General features: G+C 38.0%; 2 protein-coding genes and 1 long non-coding RNA gene across 3 annotated transcripts; 2 read left to right on the plus strand and 1 right to left on the minus strand.

Moving 5' to 3' along the window:
• The first annotated feature begins 10,764 nt into the window (after positions 1–10,764).
• LOC141587680 (uncharacterized) lies at positions 10,765–11,442 on the plus strand. Its single transcript, XM_074409154.1, has one exon. The coding sequence runs from the start codon at positions 10,765–10,767 to the stop codon at positions 11,440–11,442; it is 678 nt and encodes a 225-aa protein (XP_074265255.1).
• A 1,719-nt stretch (positions 11,443–13,161) lies between these two features.
• Positions 13,162–14,223, minus strand: LOC141587681 (F-box/kelch-repeat protein At3g06240-like). Its single transcript, XM_074409155.1, has one exon. It carries the CDS (start codon positions 14,221–14,223, stop codon positions 13,162–13,164), a length of 1,062 nt encoding a protein of 353 aa, XP_074265256.1.
• A 467-nt stretch (positions 14,224–14,690) lies between these two features.
• Positions 14,691–17,262, plus strand: LOC141658637 (uncharacterized). The gene is made up of 4 exons (XR_012549325.1): positions 14,691–14,923; positions 15,030–15,103; positions 15,688–15,811; positions 16,924–17,262. It is a non-coding gene; the product is annotated as an uncharacterized LOC141658637 (long non-coding RNA).
• The last annotated feature ends 1,946 nt before the right edge of the window (positions 17,263–19,208 follow it).

Below are 19,208 nucleotides of genomic sequence, written 5' to 3' on the forward strand. Positions count from 1 at the left end.
TGATACTTGGTCCAACCCTGGACCCTTAAGGAACCGTGTCTCTGGGCCTTTAAACATCTCCTCTGAAAATGCTAAGTTATGCTCTATCATCCTTGACAACCATTGGAATTTGGACGCCCTTGATTTTGTTTTGTCTGACTCTACCCGTGATACTATTCTTGCCCTGCCTCTTCCCTCCTCGGCTAGGGGTGATTTCATTAGCACTTCCCTTGCTCCTAAAAGAAATTTCTCCTTGGGATCTTGCTATGCGTCTCTTCATGATCACACTCCTTGTCCTCCCTCCTTCACCATTGACCTCTTGTGGTTATGGGATTTACCTACCCAACCTAAGATTAAACTTTTCCTTTTCACGGCCTGGTGGGACAAGCTACCACACAATTCCACCCTTCACTCACGATCCATTCTGTCCTCTCCCTGCTGCTCCCTTTGTGATAACCCCTCCCTCCCTGAATCATCCCTCCATATTCTCCGTGACTGTAGCCGTGCGAGTGAGGTGTGGTCCTTTTTTAATGTCCAAACCCCCTTCTTTTTTCTCGACCTCCAACCTTGGCTCCATACTAATTGCACCTCCTCTGACCCCTCTTGGAGCACCCTCTTTTCCTTCATCGTTTGGAAGCTTTGGACTGAGCGCTGTAATGCTATGTTCACTATCAGCCCTTCTCTCCCGCCTTCACGTTTTAGTACCCTCATTTCCTCCAAGACCTACTCCTGGATTGCTGCTAATAACCACACCCCCTTTTCCCCTACCTGTGTTCACCCCTCATATGCCTTTTGCTCGCGTAGCTGGGCCCCTCCGCCGCCTGATTGGTTGAAAATCAATGTTGACGCGGCCTTTTCTCCTTCGTCTTCCTTTGCTAGTATTGGGTGTGTCACTAGAAATAGTATTGACTCTTGGGTTAGAGGTTGGACCATTAGACTGGCTGCCTCATCCCCTTTTATTTGTGAGGTGCTTGCGATTACATAAGGCTTGCGTGTTGCGGGTCAGTCCACTAGTAAATTTGTTATTGCTTCAGATTGTCTCAATGCGGTCAATGCCCTTACTAACCAAATCTCTCCTTGTGGACTTTTTGCTAACATTTTAATTGAGTGTAGGGAACTACTAGACGCCTCTCCCCCACTTGAAGATTGTCTTTGAGAAGAGAAGTGCCAACAAAGTAGCGGATGCTATCGCCAAATTTGCTCTTAAAGACACTAGCCCTCGAAATGGAAGCTTTATTTGGGCTCATGCCCCTTTCCTTGTACTTGATTATTTTAATTAGGACTTTATTTCGGCTTGTACGACTTTAAGCCCCGACCCTCCCCCGTGATGTATTTGAACTTCTCTCTTTCATTTATTTAATGCATTCTTCCGTCCAAAAAAAATAAGATTCCACCATGGTGATGTAGAGGGAGCAACGAAATAATGGTGGTTACTAAGAAGATGGGAGGGAAGCATAAAGAAGAGAATAGATGTGGGGGCAAAATCGTCACTTTATTATTATTTTCACCTGAAAATGGCATTGGGTGTATATTATAACTTGAGCTGTTAATTTGGGTATAATTTTAAAAAAAATTGACGTGGAGTAAGTGTAAAAAAGTGCGTTAAGCGTTGGTGTAATTGATAATTTTCTTAAATAGTTATTTGAAAATTTAAGATCGAAATTATGTTATAAGCATTATTCATTGGCTATCCTGATCCTCAATAATTAATAACCTCTAAACTCAATTACTTAAGTGTATTAAATTTAAATGATTCGGATTAATTATATCTTCCGTAACTTGATTTAATTTTGCTTAGCACTATATGTTCTATCACAAAAACTCCAGAGAGACGGTCTCTCAATAGCGTTATTGAGAGACCTCTCATGAGACCTACTGATGTTCTATAGGCTACACACCTACGCAACAAATGTTCGTATATTTTCACTCAATTCAGTATAGCTCGCGTTGTAAGAGCATCTCCAACGGTCAGCTACAATGCATTGTAGCTTAGTTTGTCATATCGATTTTTAAAGCTACCCGGCTTTCCGGCAACGTACCGCTTTAATGGCAAACTACAATATATGTAGCTTGTATGGGTCCCACATACTTGCTTTCATCCAATGAAAATTTACCTTTTATTTTTTTCCTAAAGCAAGCATGTAGCTTGGTAGAGCGTATTAATCTGTTTATAATGCTAACACGTTAAAAACCTTGCTAGGAAAAACCCATTGGGACCAAAAACCTAGTCGAAGGGAAAACGAGTGTAGCTTTCATTCTTGAATTCATTGCGTTCAGGAGAATCAATCCGATCATTATTGAATAAATCATCCAATACCTTTGACCGAATTTCTTTTCTAAACCATATATGTATGGATTAACATTTTTCATTGTAGATTTTCACTACATTATTCTAAACGTTATGGTACTTCTGGACCATAAAATTCACATGTTTAGCAAAAGCTCGTTCAATATGCTCAAACTTCAAGTTGAGACAATAACTTTTCAAATGAACTCTATAGCAGTTTTGATGTTCCATTTTGGAACTAATCACGATATCTTTCAATCGTATTGTAGAGGTTTATATATCACGAGTTTTCAATAACACAATTGATCAACCATTAACAATTGATGATCATTTATAAGGGGCTCCTACAGGGAGCTATCCTCAAAGGAGTAAAATATATTTCTGCTTTCCATCATTATCCATTCAAAATTATATATTATAAAACATGTGCATGCATATGATATGAAACTAAGTTCTAAATAACATATTCTAATAACAATGCAATAATAATGTATATATTAAAACTAAGATGCAATGATGAACTTACTCTCTAAATGCACATGATGATGACTCAAAATGCAAACTGATCAGTTTCCTTTTCCAATATTCATAACTTAAATTGACTTCAGGTCAATAAATGGACATCTAGTCCATGAGCTCATTTATAATCATTCATTATATGTCGACAATCAAAATGGACTTATATAAGATCCCCCATTATCGAGTCCATAAAATATCGCGCGAAAATGTATGTCGGTTCCATAAATATATCGATATAATTTCATCATTATCTCTTGATAATATCGGTACTGTTTAATAATATCAGAATCTGAATATGTATGTGGTACCATTATATTCATTTAAGCCATCTATTATCCTTCAGATATCGTGTCACTTCAGGGACACTTCATATATAGCAATTACATGTCATACCAACTGCTTGAACTTGCAATTTCACATTCATTGGAACCGTCAATTCATCTTGACTTTTATTATAATACACTTCAAGTGTACTTGTATTATTCTGGTAAAACATATTGTTATATCAAATTCAAAAACCTCTACTCAATGAATTTAATGTATAACATTCTCTGAACTTCTGGTTTAGTATGGGATCATATTTATTTTTACCAGCTTTTAACTCACATTTCTCCCCCTAAGGTGGTAAAAACTATAATCAATGTATAGTCTAAATATTTATCATAACCACCTTAGATATCAATTTCTCATATCATCGATGAGCTTTTATACGGGCATCTTTATACAATAACAAAATATTCCTGGAAGAAATGTATAATGCAGTTGGATTTTTAATGTGCTGATTCACAATGCCCAGTTTAAGAGATCAACGATTTTTATATAAAAATGTGAATGTGATTTTTAATCACGGAAACTACTCAGAAAAATCATTATGTGACTACAAGTCACACAATATAGTGTCAATCCATACATGAACATTTAAGTTCTTTATTCAATATCGAGTAGTTTAGATCTTCAACATCATATATACTCAATCGTAGTGTAGTGTCTTGCCTTAAATAAAATTTCTACACGAGAGAATTTCAGCACTTATCTTTTCTTGAAGATAAAAAAAAGTTTATCAAAACGGGTATAGTAAGAACCCGGATGACTTTATTTTGTCACATCTGAATTATTTCATGTCAACTTTCATAGTTTGCCAAAACTACACGGCAATCTTTAATAAGAATTGGATATATCTCAATAATTTCACTTATCACATGCCATAATTTAGTTGACTATATTCATCATGCTAATCTTTTAGCAATACTTGTAGCAGTAAATCTCATTAAAAATTTATATCCGGCCAGATAAATGATGTGATGTCTGACATAGGACACAATAAGTGTCTCATATATGTAAGCAAGACTCATCAATATTCCAATAGGGAATATATTTGAGTATTTTCATATGACCAACAATTATAATTGTCAACATATACAATGATGACATATGCATGCTTATCACAACGCATGTTTCAATGTGCTATATAGCATGATAATACATGTAAGTTGATAATTCAACTTACGAATCAATTATTCCCTTCAAGCATGAGAGATGATTCAACAACTTTCAAGTTGTATTTTCGACCATTTACTTCACAATATATTATATGTTGGTTACATTATCACTTTTGTTTCAAATGTGAAGCGATGTCCACTTCTAGTGGGAATACCAGTGTTTTAAAATAAACACATAAATCATGAAAATATCCATATCCTCATACTTAACCACTGCTTGTGGTATACTTTCATACTTTTATTAGATGAGTAAAACAATGCCATATTATTCTCGGGGAATAATGGCCTCTAATCAAATTTATTATGTAATGTGTCAATAAGACTACATTACTTAAATGAAAGATAAAATAATTTCATCCTCAAAACATGATATCTTATTCGCTTCAGGGAATGTTTTGAATCGGTTTGATATGATTCTGAATTTTTTCAGAATTGTCGCATAATTTGCAGACATTCATATATGAACACCGAGTTCATTCTTAATATTGATACTCAAAATCATACTCGCTATATGGAATGTGAGAATTTATAAACACTGTAAACTTCAAGTTATAGTTTCAATATCCACAAACATTATGAACAACAGGTCATAATTGAGTATATGTAAACATTATGAACTTTGGTTATAGAATGAATATCAAAATTTCAGTGCGTATATCATTTGTTCTTTTCTCATATCAAACTCTTGCATATACGAGTGTCATATTCTCACATGACTTTTCATGAGATATTTACTTTCATGAGATATTTTCATTTCTTTCAATGAATGAATATGGCTCAATAGGGCCACATGATTAAGCTCAATTAAGGCTTTTTTACTTGGCTCAATAAGGACACATCATTAGGCTCAATTAAGGCAGCGACATTAGGCTTATCATAACGCCATATTCTTCATCTGTGTTACAGACAGTCTTTATGAGATGTCACATTCACTTTAAAGAATGGATCAAATTTCATATCTCACTATACTGTTCAACTTCAAGTGAACAAGAATCAAGTCGCAAATAACTTTGCCTATCATAAAGACCGCTTTAAACTCAACAGCGGTTCATATTCTCATAGACGTGTACTTCTGGCCACTAGCATTTACAAGTGAACTTCTGGCCACTAACACTTATACAATATGAATATATTGTACTGATGAGACGGTGTTAAATTATTACACGCCTTTTAAAACTTTGAACTTCTGACCAAAGTTATAATATAAACATATCTGCTCATCTTTTATAAAATAAATCATTTGTAACTTCAGGTCCAACATTATATAACATGTCCGTTTTCAAAAATTGTTTACGATAAATACATTGTACATATTATTCATATAGTGCTTATTATTTCATTATATTAATAAATAAGGTAATTCCCAAAAACACAAATTAATTAAGCAAGAAGATAATCGTAAACTGCCTCAAATCCTCAATGTAAAATTTACTACAAACTCTTTAAACAAATAATTAAGAAAGATGTTTAGATGTCCAAAACAACGCTTATAGGCTGGATTCATAATACATGAATGAATGATGTAACACAAGATGGATAGTATTGCTCATATAAATATCCAATTTTGAATTCAAAAAAGTTCTCTCTAGGTTTTTCCTTGGGAGGGTGTCGCCCCTAGGGTTTACCTAGCTTTCCGCCCCCTGCCAACAGGGATCCATAAACATACCAAAATCTCCTTTTCTCAACGCAAATCGATTTATTTTTTCTTCGTACGACCAATTTTCTCTTTCTTGGTTAGTAGGGTTTTGTTTTTTTTCGGTTTCTTTTTGCTGTGTTGTCAAGATGGCGTCGTCTAGGGCACAAAATCAGTTTAATTTAAATTCCCTCGCGGTGGATGAAGTCGATGACGCTGGGAGGGAGGATAGGTCGGTGGAGGTGGACTGGGTGGTTGACGACACAGAAACTGCGAATGAGGTGAGTTTGTGTCTGGTAGGGCGGTTGTGGACGGAGAGGAATATCAATATGAAGGCATTCTTAGACACCACGATAGGGGCGTGGAAGGTGCAAAATGAAGTTGTGGGTGAAGTGGTGGATAAACAGCAGAAGATTGTTACGTTCAAATTCAACAAGGAGGAGGATAAAAAGAGGGTGCTTGAGGAGCAACCACGACATTTCGAGCGACACATTCTTGTTCTCTCGGAACTCAAGAACGATGTCGTCCCTTCAGAGGTACCCCTTTTCTTTTCCCCTATATGGATTCGGGTCTATTATCTCCCAATAGGGGGGCGTATGAATATGGAGAATGCCATTAATCTGGGAAATGATGTGGGAGTCTTTGTTTCAGTTGATAATTCGGTTAACCCTTCAATCAATAGGTCTATGCGGCTGAAAGTTGTCATTGATGTCTGTAAATCTTTGATTGACGGGATCAATATGAAGGGGAAAGGAGGGAAGCAGTGGAGAGTGCGAGTGAGTTATGAAGGACTACCCATTTTTTTCTATGTGTGTGGAAGAGTGGGGCACGGAGAGAAGGATTGTAGTGAAAGGAAGGCCCATGTGGGAGATGGGAGGAAGTTTGGGGAGTGGTTGAGGGCATCACCGTGGCGGGTAGGGAGGAGTTCTAAACCTGAGCACGAAAAATCAGGTTCGTGTGCAAGGCAACTTTTTGTTGAGGAGGAAACAGGAGATAGGGAGGAGAAGGCTCTGGAATGTATGGTGACAATGTTACGAGGGGTTTCTTTGGGAGGTGAGCAGGTGGCACGGGGGAGGAGGGGGGCAGAGGAGTTTGAGGGGCAGGGTGGTGTGGAGGAGACAAACAATCTGGCTATACAGGTTATGGAGGAGGGAAGCAGGGAGGGGGGCAGCCTAGTATGGTCAGTAAGGGAGTGAGTTTGATTCAGAGGAAATTTGTGAAGGTGCAGAGAGATGCTACGAAAGGGCTAGGGGGTGAAGGGGACAAAGAGGTGGAAAGGACAGTTGTGGGAGGGAAGAGGAAAGGAGGAGGAGAGGGTGGTGATAAGGTGGAGGCAGAGGTGGGAGTGAAGAGACTGAACTGTGGAGGGTTGGGACATATCACTGATCATTTGAATGTAGCAGATGTTGGCGGAGACCAGCACCACGAAAAACAATGAAAACTTTAAGCTGGAACTGTCAGGGGTTGGGCAATCCCCGGACAGTTAACACCCTCCGGGATTTGTGTTGGAGGGAGTGCCCGAACATTGTCTTCGTTATAGAGACAATGATCAGTGAGAGGGAGCTAAATAAAGTTAGATGGAAGTGTGATTTCACTAAGGGTCTGTGTATAAGTAGTAGAGGGAGGGCCGGGGGTCTGGGTATGTGGTGGAGGGATGTGGAGGCGGATTTGATTTCTTATAATGATAACCATATCATGATAGAGGTTAAAGACGCTAGTGGTGTGCCGAGGTGGAGAACAGTGGGGATCTATGGGTGGCCTGGGAGCGAGGATAAACATAAAACTTGGAGTATGGTGCGTCAGTTATACAGTATGATCACGGTCCCGGTTGTTATGTTCAGGGATTTTAATGAGATCCTCGGCCCGGAAGAGAAGAAAGGGGGAAGTCATACGGGGGGAAAGACAGATGGATGCTTTTCGTGAGGCCTTGGATGACTGTGCCCTAAGGGACCTGGGTTATCGGGGTAACAGGTTTACGTGGCAGAGAGGGAAATCTTTGCGAACTTTTGTTCGTGAAAGATTGGATAGGGCGGTGGCAACGGAGAGTTGGTGTTGTTTATTCCCGAGGGCTGAGGTCTTTAATTTCCCATATACACTTCAGATCATTCCGCCCTTCTCATTAAGGGTGGTGATGGTAATGAAGACTCTATGAGAGGGCGCAAGCAGTTTAGGTTTGAACCTTTTTGGCTATCGAATGCATGGTGTGTGGATGTCGTCACAGAGGCGTGGCAAGAGGGGGTGGGGGGAGATGTGGAAGAAAAGGTCCAAAATTGTGCAGTGAAGTTGGCATCGTGGGCACGGCGCACTTTTGGGGATATTAAGAGGAAACTAAAAGAGAAGGAGGAGGAACTGTTGAGGTGGCAGAAAAGAGACCCGTCGGTTGATATGCTAGAGCGATGTCAAAATTTGGTGAAAGAAGTTGACGAACTCCGCATGCAGGTGGAAACGTACTGGTACACTAGGGCTAAGAAGCTCGAGTTACGAGATGGAGATAGAAATACAAAATACTTTCACCATAAAGCATAACAAAGAAAAAAGAGGAATAGGATTGTCAGCCTTGAAGACCCTACTGGACGCGTTTGTACGGAGGAAAGCGAGGTTTACGAGATATTGAAAAGGTACTATGGTGAGCTGTTTTGTTCAAGCAGACCAGTGGGAGTTGGCGAGGTGGTTCAGCGGGTTTCGAAGGTTGTTTCAGGGGAGATGAGCCAAGTCCTTCACAACCCGGTTAGTGATGAGGAGGTTAAGAAAGTGGTTTTTAGTATGCATCCCCACAAAGCCCCGGGACCGGATGGTATGAGGGCTCTATTTTATCAAAAGTTTTGGAATGTTGTCGGGGGGGAGGTCTGCTCGTTGGTTAAAAATTGGTGGGCTGGAAGGGTTGACTTACGGAGCCTAAATTCTACCTCAGTAGTGCTCATACCAAAATGTAACACACCCACCAAGATAACAGAATATAGGCCTATTAGTCTCTGTAACGTTCTTTATAAAATTATATCTAAGACTCTCACTAATAGGCTTAAGAGGTTCTTGAACGATATTATCACAGAGAACCAAAGTGCCTTCACTCCGGGTAGGTTGATTACTGACAATGCCCTAATTGCTTTCGAGTCGTTTCATGCTATGATGAGGGGAGGTGAAGGGCGAGGTGGGAATGTTGCTCTCAAATTAGATATGAGCAAGGCATACAATAGGGTGGAATGGGATTTTTTAGAGGCGATGATGATGCGAATGGGTTTTTCCAAAAATTGGTGCAGACGGGTTATGTCCTGTGTCACAACAGTCACACATTCGTTCCTAGTGAATGGGAAGGCGACTGATTTGGTGATACCGAGCCGGGGTCTACGACAAGGGGATCCGATATCTCCGTATTTATTCTGAATTTGTGCAGATGCTTTTTCTTATCTTCTCAGGGATGCTACGGAGAAGCGGTTGATTCATGGCATGCGGGTGTGTCGTGGGGCTCCTCGAGTCTCACATTTGTTTTTTGCAGATGACTGTGTTCTTTTTGCTAGGGCAAATTTACGAGAATGCTCGAAAATCGCTGAAATTATCAGCTTATATGAGGGAGCATCCGGCCAAAAAGTTAATTATGATAAGTCCGAAGTCGTCTTCAGCAAGAAGGTCACGTATAGCTGCAAAACAACGATTCTTAGTGCACTCGGGGTAAGGGAAGTGGATAAATATGAGAGGTATCTTGGTCTCCCGACGATTATTGGAAGGTCCAAGAAGGCAATTTTCGCTGGCATCAAAGATCGAATCTGGAAAAAGTTATAGGGATGGAAGGAACGGATGCTATCAAAACGGGGAAAGGAGGTCATAATCAAAGCGGTGGCTCAAGCTATTCCGACATATAAGATGAGTTTATTTATGCTACCGGAGGGGATTGTGGAGGAGCTCCATGCGACTATGGCCAGATTTTGGTGGGGCTCTTCGGAGAGGGAACGTAAGCTTCATTGGTGGTCATGGGAAAAGATATGTCAACCAAATAGTATGGGAGGTATGGGCTTTCGAGACCTTAAAGTTTTTAACCATGCGCTATTGGCAAAGCAAGTGTGGCGGATGCTCTCTAACCCGGAGTCTCTGGTGAGTCGAATTTTTAAGGCCAAAAATTTTAAGCATTGCTCTTTTCTTGAAGCACGGAAGGGCCACGATCCTAGCTATACCTGAAGAAGCTTATGGAGTGCGAAAGCGTTGCTTATGGACGGGCTGAGGTGGAGAGTTGGGGACGGGAGAGAGATTGGGGTTTGGGATAGTGCATGGCTACCGAGTGATCACAGAGGTGGTATCCTTATGCCGAACATCGAAGCCACCCCAAACATGAGAGTAGAGGATCTTATTGACCCGGAGATTCGTGGGTGGAGGGAGGAGAGAGTTAGGGAGGTCCTTAATACTAGAGATGCGGAGCTGGCTCTAACTATACCCATTAGCCGTAACGAAGAAAGAGACCAACTTTTCTGGTGCCCGGCTAAGGATGGTGAATACTCAGTGCGGTCGGGATACTGGCTGGGACGTAGGGTTGTATCTCCGGTAGAAAGGATTAATGAGGAGGAGGATGAGGTGGCGTCCATTTGGAAGATAATTTGGAAGATGCAAGCCCCACCAGAATTGCAGCATTTCGTGTGGCGAGCATGTGCAAATATCCTAGGTGTCCGAGCTAATTTGGTCCGTAGACACTGTGGGACTGCCCGAGGTGTGGAATATGTAATGAGGGGGAGGAAACGGTCAAGCATGCCCTTTTTGAGTGTGAATGGATAAAGGAGGTGTGGGTGTCTGGGTTCAGTGAGCTACTGTCCGAGGCCCCGGTGGGTTCGTGTGCTGGACTAGTTAGGTGGGAATTCACGAGAATGGAAAGAATGGAGTGGCTCCATTTCTTGGCAACCGCATGGGGAGTTTGGTACGTCCGAAACCTACGCACTTTCGATGAGGTGAGCCCAAATGTAGTGGTAGTCATCATGGGGATGGTTCGAATGGCTTTGGACTACGTCCAATACATGAGCGAAGTGAGTGGGAGCCATCATATCCCACCACAAGGGGAGGGGTGTGCGTGGTCACAGCCGGTGGAGGGAATTGTGAAGTATAACACGGATGCAGTTGTTTTCGAGAATGGAGAGATTGGTTTAGGGGTTGTGGGTCGGGACGCGGAGGGGAAGGTGATAGTGGTAGGTTGTAGACGGGTCAAAGCGCAGTGGGAGCCATCGATTGCGGAAGCCAAAGCCTTGGATTATGGGGTGGAGATAGCGACGACGATGGGGTCGAGGAATGTGGTCATGGAGAGCGATGCGAAGACGATCATTGATGCAGTGAAGGAAAACCGAGTCACTAGAGCTCAGCGTGGGCTATGTATTGCTGATATTCTTTTCTTTGCAAAATTTTTTACTTCTTGTGTTTGGTCTCATGTGAAGCGAGGGAGAAATACAGTGGCGCATATTGTGGCTAGATTGTGTTCCTCTGTGGGGGAGTCTATGTACACTGAAAATTTCTCGGATGATATTTTGGCATTGGCGGAGCTTGATATAATATAAGTATCCCTCGTTTTCCTTTCAAAAAAAAAATATCCAATTTTGATAATTAGTACGAAGTACAACTGTTGCTATTTCTCACTACATTTTAATATTAATAATGATTTATTTACGAAAACATCAACAAATTTACATTGGCAGTGTACAAGCATCAAAGGTTTTTTTTTTTTTGATTATTTTCTTTTCACTCGAATCAATAATCGCTAAAAGAACACACCATTAAAATGAAGTTTTTGCTTAAATGGGGTTTAAACCCAAAGTATTTATCAAAATAGTGTTACTTTGAAACTATTTACCAAAAATGGGTCCATGTCATCAATTTGGTTTTTTTTTTTTTTTTAATTGCCTGCTACATTGTCGCTGTGTGGGACAGCGACTACGCTTGAATTCCCTTGCTCACAAACTACGGCAACTCGCCAATATCTACGAACAACCAACAACCAGCTACCAAAGCCCCACCACCAACATAACGATGATACCATACGTAAGTCATTCATGACGACAAATCACTATTCACGACATGACCAAGCACACCATACGGTGATAAATATAACCATTGAAAAACAGAACAAGCATTTACGGCGTCGCGCGACGATAATGAAACGACTCAAAATCGATACAATTGTGCCAAGCGTCATCATATTAACTATTTATACAAGTATGGGAATCTATCTCGTTTCATACGACACACACGGCGATTGCCAAAATTTGCCGTAACGGAGGAAAACAGAGCATAATGGATGCTCCCTGGCCGTACATTTACACATTAATTTTATGGTATATGACTATTCAATGATTAATGGAGTAGGAATGTTTTTGTTGAGAAAATATGTTTTATTAAAGTTTTGTGTGTATTGTAGCCAAATATATTGGGAATACATATGCAAAATGAGTACAAGTTTTGCGTGCATTGTAGTTTGGGTGTGGTTTGCAGAGAATTACATTTAGAGTATTTGCGTCATTTTGTTCCACTTGTCAAGTGGAACAAAATGACGCAATACTCTAAATGTAATTCTCTGCAAACCACACCCAGCTACAATGCACGCAAAACTTGTACTCATTTTGCATATGTATTCCCAATATATTTGGCTACAATACACACAAAACTTTAATAAAACATATTTTCTCAACAAAAACATTCCTACTCCATTAATCATTGAATAGTCATATACCATAAAATTAATGTGTAAATGTACGGCCAGGGAGCATCCATTATGCTCTGTTTTCCTCCGTTACGGCAAATTTTGGCAATCGCCGTGTGTGTTGTATGAAACGAGATAGATTCCCATACTTGTATAAATAGTTAATATGATGACGCTTGGCACAATTGTATCGATTTTGAGCTGTTTCATTATCGTCGCGGCGACGTCGTAAATGCTTGTTCTGTTTTTCAATGGTTATATTTATCACCGTATGGTGTGCTTGGTCATGTCGTGAATAGTGATTTGTCGTCATGAATGACTTACGTATGGTATCATCGTTATGTTGGTGGTGGGGCTTTGGTAGCTGGTTGTTGGTTGTTCGTAGATATTGGCGAGTTGCCGTAGTTTGTGAGCAGGGGAATTCAAGCGTAGTCGCTGTCCCACACAGCGACAATGTAGCAGGCAATTAAAAAAAAAAAAAAACCAAATTGATGACATGGACCCATTTTTGGTAAATAGTTTCAAAGTAACACTATTTTGATAAATACTTTGGGTTTAAACCCCATTTAAGCAAAAACTTCTAAAATACCACTGAATTGTCGTGTGAGTACGATTTGAATAAGTTAAAACCAGCTTTGCTCGAAATTCCTGAAAACCATAAAGTCCACTCTCGCTTTCCGCTGTCCTGTTCCAGCACCCATATGTTTGAACTTACACGAGAAATACAGAAAATAGCTAGCGATTTCCCAATAAGAAACATAAACCAGAAAATTTCTTGCTCATTACAAGTATTTGGGAGTTCCATAAAGGCGAATTTCTCCGAATTAAAGTCGAGGGAAACAAGATGTGTATGTTTTATTCTATAATTACCATTATCCCCATACGGATCATTTCCAAACCAGTGCGCTGCCCCTTGAAAGTAACAATCAAATTTCTTGTAAGGGGAAGACCCGAACATACGTTTAAAGTAATCATGGCTGATACCGGAGCCATTATTTTTGACATTCCATCGTTGATCACTTAGCGTATAAACTGCAAAATTCATCATCGCGTTTGGATCCTCATATCTTTCAATTGTGATCAAAATTACTTTATAATCCTTAATTTGAGAGGCAAAACCAAATACACATATATAGTCGGAAAGACGATTATAAAATTGAGGAAAAGGGCAAGGGGGAAGTAGCAACGATTTTCTACAACTAAGGTTCCGTATTGTCATTTCAGGACAATGATCGAGGCCAGTGCGGCACATTAGAAGCAACCCGTCACAATTCCCCCTAAGACTGTAGTATTCAGGGGTCTTGAAAATGTTAGCAGGTTTTCCAAGTGTGTCAGCTCGACGAACTGTCATAATGTATACACAACCTCGACCGCGGCGTTTAATAAACAGTTCGACGCTTAACAATAATTTATTCTTGTCAACATTAACTGCGCAAAGTTCAAGATGTATGTTAATGAAATCAGGGTCATCGATGATAGAGCACCAAGATTTACAGACACACCTGAGTCGTAGTAGGGTTTTAACCGGCAATATTGCAAAAATTTGAGTCCAAACTTCGGGTGGTATGTACTTGAGTTCTGATACGTGGGATACATGTTGGCAATAGCTTGATGATGATGATGATGATTTTACCTTCTTCATGCTCTTCATAATCAAATCGCAAGATACTGATGGTGGCAAATTGCGCGTCCGGAAGTAGGGTAATTGGAAATTCACACTACTCTTTTTCGTATAAGATTAAGAATAATAATAATAATATAATATTAATCCTATACCGAGAAAGATATATATATATAGTATATACACACATAATAACGTTTGAGTTTCCATAAAACACAAAAATATAGAATCTTCTAATTAGACATGGACATTAGAAGCGATCATGGGCCGAGCCTATGTGTAACACCCCGATTTTCGGCTTAATCAATCAATCATCAATCTATCTATATCTATCTATATCTATATCTATATCTATATCTATCTATATCTATATCTATCTATCTATATCTATATAAAAGTATAATAGAGGAACCACTATACATATTTCTATCCACGTGTCGTCTTCTCATGCACCACTTTCCCGCCTACTTTGTCTAACCCTAGAAAATGCCTAAACATATTGAAAAATTACTGCCGTCATCCAAATTGCACAACCCTGCTTCACATTCATCAAGCTAGCAATTGGAAACCGTCACTCTGTAATTAACTAATTAAGTATTACAAATTCATCAATTAGCGAATCTCTCGATGCATCCTTCGTCACTTTCTATCAATCTCCTTCTCAAAATCACATATTATGTTTTCATATCAAAGATGGATTATTTGCCCCAAAGTTGTGAAAGTAAGTTGTTCTATTTCCCCTTAAAATCAGTATTACATTTCAAATTGGTTAACTTATGATCTTTTGCAAAATTTGACATCTATCTGCAACTAAAATTTCGATGTAGGGCCGACAATTTGAAATCCGTCATGACAGTATTTACTGAGGCTATAGTCTATGAATCGATTGAGATTATATAAGGTTAGCCTTTGAATTATCTCATTGTTGTTACTATTTGTTCTTAAAAAAATTAGTCAGTAACAATTATTTGAGAATTGGTTTCAATTGACTTTGTTAGGATTACTAAAGAAGTGATTGTTTCTCTATTTCCGGTTGATTTGAGTTTTCAATTTTGTTCTTCAAACTGTATATCTATTGCAAATGATGACTTAGGTGTTTGGAACTTTGAGGGAGTAACTTATTTGTATGAACCGACTGGGTGTTGCACCTCAAATGTCGCGTTTTTATTGTGGTCGGTTTACTGTATGTCTGTATGTAAACTTGCGGGTTTGTGTATGAGATTTTCACGCGAGGTGAGATGAAGGTTCTCTATGTTCGGCACTTCTTGCTTTTGTTTTCCCTAAGCATTGCCACGATTGTGTGACTGGCCTTTGTGTGATAAACAGTTAAACATGCATCTGTGTATCGATCATACATAGATAAATACATACTCCGTATAAAACAGCTATCATACGACTAAATCATTGAATGTACGGGGAAAACATTCAGCTAAGTTATGAATTGTGATTTATTAATTTATATGCTTTATATGTTGATTACTACAGGTTAACATATCCACAAATCATCTAAATGATCACGCTTATAATTAGCTTATCGAGAACGGTGCTGGAAAGGCCTACTTGAGGGAGTCATATGTGACCAAGGTGCACATGATTATGGTTAAGCAAGGTAAGTCATCTACTGGTTTTAAGCTATATTAATTTCATTAACTCGATTATGAATGACAATAAGCATTGTTAGTCAAATTAGATATAACCAAGGGACGCATTCACACGATTTAGACTATGATTTTTTTCGAAAATCGTAAATGGTACTCCGTTTAAATAAGTGCTCCATGCATTTAATTAGTACAAATGTAATGCCTTCCTAACCTTCTACTGTGCTATCGCCATGAGACTTTTTCTATCATAGAGTGATAGAATCATAGACCGTACAATTGTTAAATGATGCAATACACCCCGCATTATTTAGCATCGGATTTTAAGCCCGGATAAAAAGAACTTTTGGTAATGTTCCGTTGTATTCCATTTAGCATTGAGAAAAATTACAAGTCTTTGTTTTTTTTTCAATCATGTCATCACATAAAAGATTGACAAGACTTTGTTAATTGACAATTTTTTACTTATGTTATGGTTATTTTTTCCATTATTGGCTTAAGATCACTAGGACTCCCATAAGTTCCTTATGTTGGGTATATAGAGATAGATACTATTGTAGTATGTCATTCCTGAATTGGTTTTTCTAATGTGCCTGTATAGAATTTTTCATGTAGGATAAATTTGATCACAATAGTTTTTCTATGGCTTACCCAATTTCTGAAAATGAGGTTTTGCAAAATCTATGGAATTGTATATTATGGTGTCCATTGCTATTGGACTTTTTAATAACACTGAATATATGTATCTAGGTTAATTCGTTCGCTTGCCATTATCGTTTTATTGAGTGACTTCCAACATACTCCCTTTGTTCCAATCATTTGTTTACCTTTGATTAAAATAACTCTCGCAAAGAATAAAAAAGGTAAACCATTAATTGGGACGGGGAAGTACTCTGTTAAGTAATTCTACCAAAAGGTTATTTGTAATAACTCATAATAGGAATTAGTAGAAATTGTTCTTCATTATATTAGTTAAAATGTGGAATGATCTGTCTCTTTTGAAAATCTAGAAATTTATAAAGTAACTGCAAGTCTGCAATCATATGGTATTTTTAATTTTAGATATGTACGACAATTTGGTGCATAAACTCTACATCATTTTATGTGAAAATTTTATGCACAGGGTTAGCAAGCAGAGGTGGCTTGCAAGTTATGGTGGCATATGTATGTCTTATTCCGGTGTGCTTTGGAGTTTGTACACTATTGGAACCAGTTTGTATGAGTACGCATTCTGAATACATCAAGGGTTCATGGACACTTTGGAGCGCAATGGGATATGATTATTGGTAAAGATGCAAGCTAGAGTGCTCTAGGCACAATAACTCTTTGAACAATTTTACACCTTCACAAGGTGATAAAACAAGTTTATACATTGGACAATTTTACGTGTTCAAATGTTAGACTTGAGTTAGTTATTCAGTCTGATTAGAAAAGCAACTTCAATGATTTATTTTACAAGTTATTGGCTATACAATTTATGTAACTTTTGATATGTAACTTTTGATTGTACAATAAATATCACCTACTCCGTATGTTTTAAGCACAAGACTCAAGTTTTTTATTTATAACATAGGTTTAAAATATGTGAATAACAACCTTTGTTACAAACCTCCGTTACCGCTAAATAAAAACATTTGGGTTTTCAACCTGTCACCTTTGAATATAAACATATACTAGGTAGGTTTTAGTTAATAGTCAGCTCAATTCTAAACAGATGAGTAGAACGTGAACTTTTTTACATTTTACTACAATACCCAGGTACTATCACACTTTGGAATAATTTACATTTTACATGATTAATATGTCTAAACTATCTTAGTATTTTGAAATAATACATGATTAACATGTTTATGCATTGTGTATGGTTCTTAAAGTAAAATAATATTTCATTAAAATATCTGTGTATAAAATGCTATAAATCTTAACTTCCACAATGTTCTAATTATAATTTTTAAATATTCTCATATATATACCCGTGCAATTTTGCACGAGTTTTAAACTAGTGTAAATATATAAAAGAGCCTTTTTTCGAAGCATGTGGTAGTCTCCAAAGTTTGTAAAACACATAATTAAAAAAAATCAATAATCAAATTAGTTTTATATTTTGATAATACAGCCTACACGGGGTATTAGTGGACTTCTTTGGAATCTTATCTTTTTTATGAGATGAATGATGATTGGAATTTCATAACTATACTTCCTATTGGTTCTCAAACACTCTTCCATACCTATAAAATCAACTGTTTACGGCGTCCCAGAATAATCAATAACAATCCGATGTTTATCTTCAATTTTTTTCCCCTATTTCATCCCTTTTCATGGTGGTTTTTCATAATTGCTAAGAACTAATTCTATAGTCTTCTAACGCAACTAATGTACCATGTTGTTTTGTAGGTTACACGCATGATGATTGTGTTTGATTAAAGATCATTGGAAATTACTACAAATTAATTGCTTCATAGATCTTACGGTAAAAAAAGAACATAAATTTTTTTGTTTTTAAGTATTGTGAAATACTTTCAAGTTATAATTTATAAAGTTTGAGTTGTGGATTGAATTCTCAGCATAAATGGACTAATGAAACTCATAAATTAACATCTTCCATTTTTTAAAATTTTTGTTACAATTGTCGTCACGTAGATCATCGCCATCAATATCATTCTATCATTTAAAAGAAAACGCTAAAGTTACAACTCTGACATTATCAACCTTACTTATTTATATTCTATATAAGGTCATACACTCATGCCATGTTAGTAGCAAATACATGTTCGAACATTCCTCGATCTCCCATCTCTTCTCGCATATTGCACGAGAATCCTTTTAGTTCATCATATTATTTCCTTCATTCTGTTTTAATATGTGAAACAAATCTATGTATGTAATTCATTTTTTTCGTTTCGCGTTCATAACCAATTGAAATGGACAGACAAATTTGCAGAATGTTAGAATTGTATACATCAATACAAGTTTCTAAACAATTTAAGTCAACCCCAACATTAGTTTTTAGGGCAAACAACTCAATTCTCAACATCCTCCTCTTTTTAAGAAAATGTAAACTACTATCACATATATTAGTCAATATCTTATTGATGTATATATTTCTATTATAAGCATGTATATCCTCTAGTTAATTTGTTAGGATAGTTAGCCTTGTATATAGCTAACAATATAGCAAATAATATCTTTGTAAAAGTCTTATATATAGTGAATAATAATATGAACCCTAATCAAGAGATTACATACTTTCATGGTATCAGGTTGATTTTTGATCCTCCTGCCTCCTTCGGTTTTGCTCCTAGTGAAACCCTCGTCGTTCCCTCGCCGCTCCCTAGCCTCACGCTACTATGGTTGACGGCGAAAACTCGACCTCTTCAAAATCATCTCTTCATCCCGTCTACACTGTCA

This window comes from Silene latifolia, chromosome 6, assembly GCF_048544455.1.
Source record: "Silene latifolia isolate original U9 population chromosome 6, ASM4854445v1, whole genome shotgun sequence".
Taxonomy (NCBI): Eukaryota; Viridiplantae; Streptophyta; class Magnoliopsida; order Caryophyllales; family Caryophyllaceae; genus Silene; species Silene latifolia.